The 9,898-nt window shown below is 38.9% G+C and overlaps 2 protein-coding genes across 3 annotated transcripts in view; one reads left to right on the top strand and one right to left on the bottom strand.

Annotated features, from left to right (window-relative positions):
- Positions 1-75: 75 nt before the first annotated feature.
- Positions 76-2,014, top strand: LOC111647506 (ras-related protein Rap-2a-like). Its single transcript, XM_023397118.2, has one exon. It carries the CDS (start codon positions 223-225, stop codon positions 847-849), a length of 627 nt encoding a protein of 208 aa, XP_023252886.1. The 5' UTR covers positions 76-222; the 3' UTR covers positions 850-2,014.
- Positions 2,015-3,772: 1,758 nt separating this feature from the next.
- The window catches only part of LOC111647518 (phosphoribosyl pyrophosphate synthase-associated protein 1), an 11,023-nt gene continuing 4,897 nt past the window's right edge, over positions 3,773-9,898 (bottom strand). Inside the window, exons 8-11 of one of the 2 annotated variants that reach the window (XM_023397131.2) lie at positions 8,284-8,354; positions 7,514-7,660; positions 6,527-6,710; positions 3,773-4,459 (exon numbers count right to left, since the gene is read on the bottom strand). In XM_023397131.2, the coding sequence (XP_023252899.1) occupies positions 6,552-6,710; positions 7,514-7,660; positions 8,284-8,354 (377 nt within the window). In that variant the 3' untranslated portion in view covers positions 3,773-4,459; positions 6,527-6,551. Of the gene's footprint in view, positions 6,711-7,513; positions 7,661-8,283; positions 8,355-9,898 lie in introns of both variants that reach the window. The other variant, XM_087171408.1, reaches the window with a different exon arrangement.

Here is a 9,898-nt window from a genome sequence, read left to right as displayed (position 1 = left end):
GCAGAAGGGGGCAGGTACTTTGTGTGAACATAAATACAGCGTGCAGCCTCACAGGCACACTCACATGCATCTGCTACTATCATCATCCTCTTCATCACAGCTCCATCCAGTTCCATCACTGCCATCAAAACCATTTTCAGACAAGTAGAGAAGAGGAGAATAAAGACAAACGACAGAAGAGATTCTTTCAGTTTTAGAAGAGAAGACCAACAGATACCCACCATGTCTTTCAAAGTCAAGGAGAAGACAGAAGTGCGCCTGGTGTTTCTGGGAGCGGCTGGAGTGGGGAAGACGGCCCTCATCCAACGCTTCCTCAAAGACACCTTTGAGCCCAAACACCGGCGCACAGTGGAGGAGCTCCACAGGAAAGAGTATGAGGTGGGGGGCATCAAAGTCACCATCAACATCATAGACACCAGTGGCAGCTACTCCTTCCCAGCCATGCGCAAGCTCTCCATTCAGAACAGCGATGCCTTCGCCCTGGTCTACGCCGTGGATGACCCTGAATCCCTGGACGCAGTCAAGAGTCTGCGAGAGGAGATCCTGGAGGTCAAAGAGGACAAGTACACGCCTATTGTGGTGATAGGCAACAAGATTGACCGTCACAATGAGCGCCAGGTGTCCAGCAAGGACGTGCTGTCCACAGTGGAGCTGGACTGGAACCACAGCTTCATGGAGTCCTCGGCCAAAAACAACATCAACGTGCTGGAGGCTTTCAAGGAGCTGCTCCTGCAGGCCAACCTGCCCAGTCGGCTCAGTCCGGCACTGTGCCGGAGACGGGAAACCTTCCCCAAGGAGAGCAACAAACGACCTCCTATGAACAAGACCAACAGCTGCCTCATCTCATAATGATGTGGCGCTGCTCAGAGGGCAACAACACAAAAAGAGACTGAGAGAAGATGAGAAAAATGTGCACAAAAGAGAGCGAAAGAGCTTTGTTGGTGGGGAGCTGACTGGACAGAAACAAACCAAGAGACAGTATTAAAGACTCAAAAGAAACACTGAGTTAATGAACTATGTCCTCCTCATCAGTCTTGTACGTACTGCATCCAACCCCACGGCAGCACTGGAGGCACAGAGATGCTACAATGAAGACAAACATGTTGAAAACAGACACCACCTTGAAGACCCAAAAGAATGTGGCTGGACTGCTTGAACAGTGGCAGAATGAATTGCTGCACACACACTACTTAGTCTGAATGTCAAAAATGATGCTGTAATAAACAGTGACAGTGTAGAAACAGTATCATGTATCATAAGCTCAGTTTTCACTCAAATCTCAGTGTATGTGATGTTTCATTTTGGGGTTTCGTGTTACTGGTGTTTTAAAGAAGTGCAATAACTGTGAAGTCATGGGTATTTATGCAAAAGTCTGTTTGTGTCTTTGTATCTTTGTATGATGGATTTATGACTCAAGTGAACAACAGAAGTCCTTCACCTTGAAACTGTTTATATTTTTGATAGTGACACATCAGGCATTATGTTGTATAATCTTGTGTAGCCTGTTCTGCAGCTCTGAACTGCTGCTTTGCATAACCTCATTATGCATGTGTAAATTATTATTTTGAATAACACAATGTACATTTACTGTTGTTTCTCTCTTTGTCTGACTAATTAATGATCTTTCAATGGGAGTTTTCCTTATTGTTTAACTGACGGTTTGTATTGGTTAGTGGTGAAGATCTCTTTTTGTCTGCGCCAAATGTTTTCTATTCACCATGAAACCAAATCAAACCACTCTTTATGAATTAATTAGCTACTTTCACTGTTGGGATGTTTCTTTATGTCAAAGAACAGGCAGAGATGTGGTGGTAAGAGTGGGGGAAGTCATAGATATTAAATATTGTTTTTTAGTTTCTTTTAATAATGGTAGTGATGGGGAAAATGACTTTGTTACATGGGCCACTTTAAAATCTCACTCGTCTGAGAAAAGTCTTTAAAATTGTCTTTGAGTAGAGTTTAGGGACACAATGTTCTTATTTTAACCTTCTATAAATAAAATGTGACTATATTACATCTGACTTTCAATTCATTTCTCTTTCGTAAAAATTATTTTTAAAACATACTGCATGAGTTGTCTATTATTAGAGTTATTCTGTCACAGCATACACAGATATTTTTGATGTTAAAAGCATATTAAATTCCTGTAATTCCACTCCAACTTGTATTGTGTCAACAAACTGATAATCTCTTTCTCTTCTTCTCTAACCAGAAATGTATGTTTTTTTGTTTTGTTTTTTAAATAAAACAGACCTGTCTACAATTCAAGGTGATTGGAGCTCCCTGGAAAGTGGTATCAACACTGAGTGACTTCTGAAGGTGAAATAAAGTAAACCATGGACGTGTTGCAGTGGTCTAACACACACGATCTCAAGTCCATGAGTTTTCTACACTGTGTTGTATTGCCCTCTGGTGGTCATTATGCACCAACAATGAATGCTCACTGTAGGTCAGTGGTTCTCAAACTTTTTCTGACATGCATTAGCTATTGAAAATGAATTCTGATATCTACTGAATACTACATGACCGTCTAATGAGCTGTGTCTGTTTAGTACAGACAAATTGTCATGCAGGAGGAGAGGCTGCAGGTTTTCATTTCAACGTAACAGGCCTGGGGAAGAAACTAAAAACTTAAATATTGATGATGATGATGATGATGATGAGGTGAAGGGCTGGCACACCCCTCTCTTCCTCACGATTTACATCACAATAAATTTGTGATGTAAAGGGATATGCAATCATGAAAAATACTTCCCACCTGCCATACTGTACACACGAATATGATGATCAGTTAATCTGTTATGACATTTTTCATGTTCTCTAAATTCTCTATGAAGTTATGTATGCGCTGATAAATAGCTTGCAAAATTTCCCCAACTGTTGAAAGGCCACATAGGACCAGAAAGGGAGAGAAAAAGGTGTGCTTCCTCTTTCCAAAAACGTTCAGAGACAAGGTGCATTGTTTCCCCAGAATCAGACAAGGAAGTGACCAGTGACTATCAAATGTCTGGTTCCTCTTTGTGTCCTGTTTAAACTCACAGCTGTCCTCAGCTGGTCCACAGCCACACACTAACTCGTCTTTTTGGCGCATGGACGGAGACACAGAGGGGAAGACGGTCCTTTTTAAAACTCAGGTGCGAACTATAAACTTTTCATTCAGGGTGTAGTGAGCACAGATATACTCAGTTTTAAATAGGCCTTACAAATTTGAACCATTTCAACAACTTTGTCTCCACACTGAACGTAGAAAGAAGATTAGATTGAGCCTAATTCAGCATTATGAAAATGCTTTAGTCTCCTTCCATGAATGATGAGTGTTTGTGAGTTTGTCTCCGCTCCTAGACTTGGTCAAAGCTCCTCAGTGTTGGATTGATGCCTGAGAAGTCTTGAACAAGTACAGGATCTCTGACTATCACTACATCGAGTGTTTGTCTGAAGACATGCTACCTGTTACAAAATAACTGGTAACTGGTAAGCTGCATGAAAGGTTTGAGGAATCATATATGCATTTAAATTTTTCTTTAATTATCTTTAATTAGATTCTGCACTGAAATGGAAGATTTTGACCTTTCTATATTATAATATTTGAATTATCAGTAGAGGTTATTATTTACAGTGATATTTTAGGAAGGAATACACAATTATATATAATTCAGATTGACTAAATTTGGCTGTCTGCTTAGTGTGAAATACTTCTAGTCTAATATAGACTATACAGAGAGATACATGTTTGGAATACACTTAGAAGAAATATTCAAAGTTAAAACCTAAGAAAGTTTGACTTTCCTCTAGAGACAAGGCACAAGAGGAAACCTTTTTATTTTCATAGACATTGACAAATGCTGTAGAGGCAGACAGAAGGGTATTTGAAGTATACGTCCTTGACATCGTAGATAAGTCAGGGGAAGAGTACATACAGAGAGGACATCATGAAATATGCTAATGACATGTAAAATCTGAGCTGGCATAGCTTCAACGTTTGATACAGACAAGGTCCAACACCAGGGTGTGCATCTTTAGCTGTCAAACACCAAACCATGACACAGTACCTATAACAAAACTAAACCAATGGTAAAAAGCAAAAGGCGTGCAGTACAGCTGTATGGAAGACGTTCTCAACAAACTTTTTTTTTTTTCTTGCAAGAACACAAAAACAAATAAGTGTGCATTGGCTTATAAAGTATATTTCCCTGAGCAAAAGGCTCAATTGGCATAGAAATAAACTTATTTCCCCTTGAGCTTCACTCTGAAATTTACTCAGAGGCCACAATAAGGTGCACATGTTCAAAAGTGTAGGTCCTTACAGGGAGACACCACAGGAATTTAGAGACCAACGTCCAGACCATCCTGATGTTCACATGTTTGTGTCAATTTACTATAAACTGCTGCTCACAATTTTTCAGTTTTTCAGTGCACATGTCCTCTTCCAGACACACATTGGTTTCCATTCACTTTAGTGCTGCATTAAAAAAAAAAGAAAAAAAAAAAACAACTTAAGTAGCCCACCATATTAGATTTTGCCAAAGTCATTACTTCAATGTAATGCACCTGAAAGTATGGATCAATTCGAAGTCTACTGGCCTGGTAGATTCAAGTGAGGAAGACCTGCACTACTGTCATGAACAATGTTGCTCAAAATTCAGATTTAGAAGGAAAAAAATGAGCACATGGACACCTTCTAAGAGGAATGTGAACATGGCTCCACTACCCAGCAGACTTTTCAAATCACTCCAGACTTTCAATCACATCACCAGATAACAGTACTGTAACAATAGCAATAACTTAACCAAACCAAAGCAAATTCCTGCAAGTTTATTCTGGTTTTGAAAAACAACAATAATGTAGAATCTCTGTGATTAGTAGTAAACAGGCTAAAATATGTAGAAAATCAAATGGTCCTGCTTTTAGCTATTTGTGCAACTCACATGCGGTGAGTTGTCACTGTCAGATAACAGATACCATCAGCCTGATAAAATATGCACAGAAATCTAGTTATATAATCTTAAAGTGTCAGTTCACCCAATCACAAAAAAAAAAAAAAAATCATACTTCCTAATTACTGCCAGTCATATGTTGCCATTCACTGTTCTGCTGCCACCACAATATAATGGAAGTAAATTTAATTTGAGGTGAAAATATTTTAAATTCTTGTCTTTGCATAACCCAGATGCCTCACTGTGAACATGGCAGTGTTTCAAATATCATTTTGCCAATTATTTGAGCTAAAAACCAGAGTATTGATGCTGAACACCAAAGGTTTCACTCATCTCCATTGCACTGGGGTAATAGCAGGAATCTCAGAAGCAGATCTCTTAAAACAGCTGTAAATAAAATCTAGCTTCTTGGACAGATATTAGGAGGCACAAGTTGTTACAATTTAGTTGAACTGACCATCTAATAAGAAAGGATGGCCCATTTATTTTTGCAGATGATGAAAGACCTCTTATGCCACATAGGACATTTTACCAAACATTCCCAAAAATGGCGCAAAAAAGCTGCATAAAAATATAGTCTAAGCACCAGTGAGCAGGAGTTCGACCAGTCTTATTAATATGGTCTGAAACATCACAGTGCTATGCAGCCCTGATTGCGAGAGCCAGCAAGAGCATCGGGAAATAGTTTAAAGGGGCTACACGTTTGTTTTTTCTGCGACCGAATGTGGTTTCTTATTGGAAGCAGTCTGTGGTGATGGTCACATACCAAGAGCTTCAGCCATTGCTGTGTTTATAAATACAAGAGGTTATAATATGCCCTCTGACTTGTGCTGCTTCTCCAGGGCAGCTTGGACACTACAGTGATGGGGATCCGAAAGTGATGAGAGAGGGGGCCCGTCTGGACGAGGGCTAGCTAGTTAGCATGCTAATGAAAGAAGTGATAGAAATAGAAGCAAAACAAGAGGGTTGTGTTCCACAGCTGGAGACAGCTCTTGGCAAGTAAACAAATTAAGTTTGATGCTGAACTCGCAACATTTCTTCTAGACTAGTATGTAAACAGCTGTTAATGCTAATGTTGGCAATGTAGCAACAGCAAGAACTTACATATAGCGCCTTTAAATGCACAAACTCCTGTGACTGGAGACATTTTCTCTTTTTCTTTCTTTCTTTTTATCTCTTCTTATATGCAGATGAAGCTCAGTCATTAAAATATGAGGTACTGCAGTGTATGACAAAATATCTTTTTAAATACAAAGCATCTTTTGTTCATGTTGGATTATTAATGAGAACAGCAGGTAGAACCAAGGCTTCAAAATATGACTGAATGCATCAAAGCTCCAAGTCACTTATTTGCTATTTTATCATCCTTATGTGATAAGGACAAGATGCATTTCTCAAATGAATGAAAGAAATATATTTTTACCACTTTTGATAAGAAGATAAATAACTTTGGGTAATTCTTAAACTTCAATTTCTTTAAATTATTTAGGATACATGTGATCCTCACATACACAAGACACTGAACATGGCATTAGCAAGTTTTTACAGGACTGGGAAGAAATGCACCTGCCTTCAGTCACTATCAGACCCACCTCAGGCCTCACTGTCTGACACTGTCTAGTCGTCCACAGTGATGTTGCGGAACAAGTAGGCCATGGACTCTCCATTGTGTATGCGGCGGATAGCCTCAGCCAGAATCATGCTGACATCCACAGTCTTGATTTTGGGACACTGCAGCTTCTGTACTTCATGGGGGACTGTGTTGGTCACCACCACCTGTGGACACATAAACACAGACATTGTGCTTAGACTTAATGAGACGGTTTCTATTTGAATTAAAAAGCAGTCACACTTTAAAAGATAACATGATTTGGTCTTGGTGGGTTTTGGTTTCCACCTCATTCACCTGGGTCATGTGTGAGCTCTCAGGGGTCATGGTCGCATGGCTTCCAAAACTTCATGTGTACACATGACAAATAATTTGTTGATTTTTTTTCATACAAAATATAAAGATGTTTGAAATGGAAGTCTAGAACTCTGTCATAGTTCAGAAATTGACAGTGAATGAAAAGTGCAGCCAAATCAACTGACAAAGTTGTGTTGGAGAGCCAGATTAAGCTAAGCAATGTCAGTAAAAATCAAACAAACTCAGATTAGATTGCAAGTTAATATGTTCTAAAATATCAATTACTTCAAATCAATGGAAGACAAACTAAACGTCAACTATTTGTTTGCTGAGCACTGCCTTAGGAGGAAATACAAATTTGAAACTAATAGAAATAGAAATGCAACTTTTGGATATAGTGATCATTTCATGTATTAACAAGTCATCTGCGCAACTCTCCATTACAAGGATGTATCGCATTTGACATTATTTATAAAATGACAGATGAGTCAATGAACAAGCAAATTTTGCTGGTTTCCAATAGATTCTTCAGTTTCTCTTCCCTTGTCACATCTCATTCAGCTTCCTTATTGACATTTAATAGAGCAGGTACGACACAGAGGATTTTCCTTCAAACAAACATACATTTTATTGATTGGACATGATTGAAAACAACTAGTTCAGGTGTCCTCACCTCATCAATGGCAGATTCTTCTATGAGGCGGGGAGCATCAGCAGACAGTAAACCATGTGTGGCCATGATATAAATTTTATAGGCTCCTCTCTCTTTCAGGATCTCTGCAGCTGCGACAAAGTCTCCTACATCATCTATAATGTCATCCTGGAGAAACACAGAAAAAAGAAAAATACAATCTGTACCTAAGGCTTAACGATTATGCCCCACTCTCTTTCTCTTCAGTAATTTCTCTTTCATGGTTTCTCTGACTAATTTATCTGCATATCCAATAGTCACTCACAGCAGCATAATTTGGATTTTTACTATCTTGTTGGATATTTTATCTGATTCTACTTCTACTTCTTCTCCTGGTTATAAAAGATTAATGGGAGGTAAAGGGAGGCCAGCTCTCCTGTTTTCCAGATTTTGTTTTGGTTAGGTTCAGTTCATCCTTTACAGTATAATTTGGTAGTTTAGGACCATGGCAAGAACACATGAAGAAGACTATGTAATATTTGCTGAAGAGCAGCCAAGTGCCAAAACACAGTGTCAAAAAGTCAGTGAATTGATTCAAAAGAGGTTTTATTGCTTATGATTTTAACTTTTCATAGGTCAAAAGGAAGAAAGCGTTATTACATATTTCAAAAATGACATTGTCTCGGTAGCAGATCAATGAATTTGACCACTTATAGTGAATACCACTTGAAATGCTGTAGACGACAGCTCAACAATCTAACCAACACAAAGTGCAGACACAGTGCTTCTGCTATATCTTTGCAGAATCTTACCACAATGATGGCAATTCTCCCTCCCACGTCTCCGACAACGGTAATGGGAGGTTTCTCCTTGGCCATCATTACTGAAAAGGAAAGCAGAACATGTTACCTGAGAGAGCACATTAAAGAGGTTATGTCTACTACATTTAATCTAATCAAAAAGAAATCTCAGTAGATTGGGTAAAATGGGTTGAGAAAATGTTTTGCAATTTAGGAAAATCTACACCCCAAAATCATGGGGTTGTTATTGAATAATGTTATTTGTATAAATTCTGTTAGAGTAATACAATGCTTTATTGAATTTAAAATGGCAATCAAAAGCCAGTAATTTGTTTTGAATATTTCCCCCCATTCTACCCCACCTACCCCGAGGGGATTAAACAGAAATGCTAGACTTAGTAAAGCACATGCCATGCAAAAAAATCAAATGACAGGGTTTTCTGCCCAGGATACCCAATCAGAAGGCAATGTATAACTGCCTGCACACACAGCCTCAGGCCTGGGCTGTTGCAGGCTCATGGCAGCAGTCTGCATATGAACCAATATGCACCAGACAGTCTTATTTCACACGGGACAACAGTGGCTGACAAGCACTGATGAGGGTTTCTTCATACACATTTGCCAATGATCTGGGGTCAGTCCTCAGTCGAACATCACTGGTGCCAGCGGCTACTTTTACATGCACACAATAATCAGAATACATCTCACGTACCAGTCTCAGGAAATGCAACAACTGCATTTTTTTTAACCGCACAAGATATAATTTTTAAATCACTCATATCAGCGCAGCTTCATTTGTCATTATGAAAACTTCTGAGCAAGGTTGCTCGCCATCATCACAATATGGGGTCTATACATCTAGTAATGCGATTCTGTCCATCCCCAGGCTATGAGCAGCTTCACTTAATTCTGCCAAACTGCACTGGTGTCAGGATATCCTGGCAATTTCAGTAGCTTAAACAGTACTATGCAAGTAGATAAACTATCATAAGAAAGATTAAAGAGAGCCATTAAAATGTAACAACATGTTGACGCCAACATGAAAGTGCTCCACCTTGTGGTAGATGTAATAATATGACATATGCATATAACCTGCAACTAAAATAAATGATTGTTAACTGAAGCATCAAAATGAAACTGGGGTTTGATTTGAAGCCGTTGGTATACAACCCAATTTAAAGGATGCATTTTAAGTATTGGTGTGCATGTAAATGTGGTCATTCAAAGGGTACAAGGAAACAATCAACTGGTAAACAATCAGCCAGCAAAGCCGATTGTGAAGGAAAAAGTATAACGAAGCAGAGAAAGGAGGAGCATGCCTTGCAGAACACTTTGCTGAATACCGTGAGTCCCACAGCATCAGAAAACCTGGCAGAGTCACATTCAGACTTCTAAAACAGCAAAAGCCACGTTGTTAGCAGTACACACACTTCTCAAAATTATGTTGTCTTCACAGCTTGCTGAGATACTGCAACAAGCTACCTGAGAAATGTTTGGTCAGATATCTTCAAAGTTAATTTAAGATGTCTTTTTTTTTTTTTTTTTTTTTTAAATAAAGAAAACCCGTTAATCAACATTCCTGTGATGGATTTGAAAATCATAATGGAGTTCATTGGCAAATTTTAAC

Source organism: Seriola lalandi, unplaced genomic scaffold (assembly GCF_002814215.2).
Source record: "Seriola lalandi dorsalis isolate HSWRI2012SDOR001 ecotype SW California unplaced genomic scaffold, Sedor1 jcf7180002054997, whole genome shotgun sequence".
NCBI lineage: Eukaryota > Metazoa > Chordata > Actinopteri > Carangiformes > Carangidae > Seriola > Seriola lalandi.
Note: the sequence above shows the minus strand (reverse complement) of the source record. Positions and strands in the feature narration are given on the sequence as shown.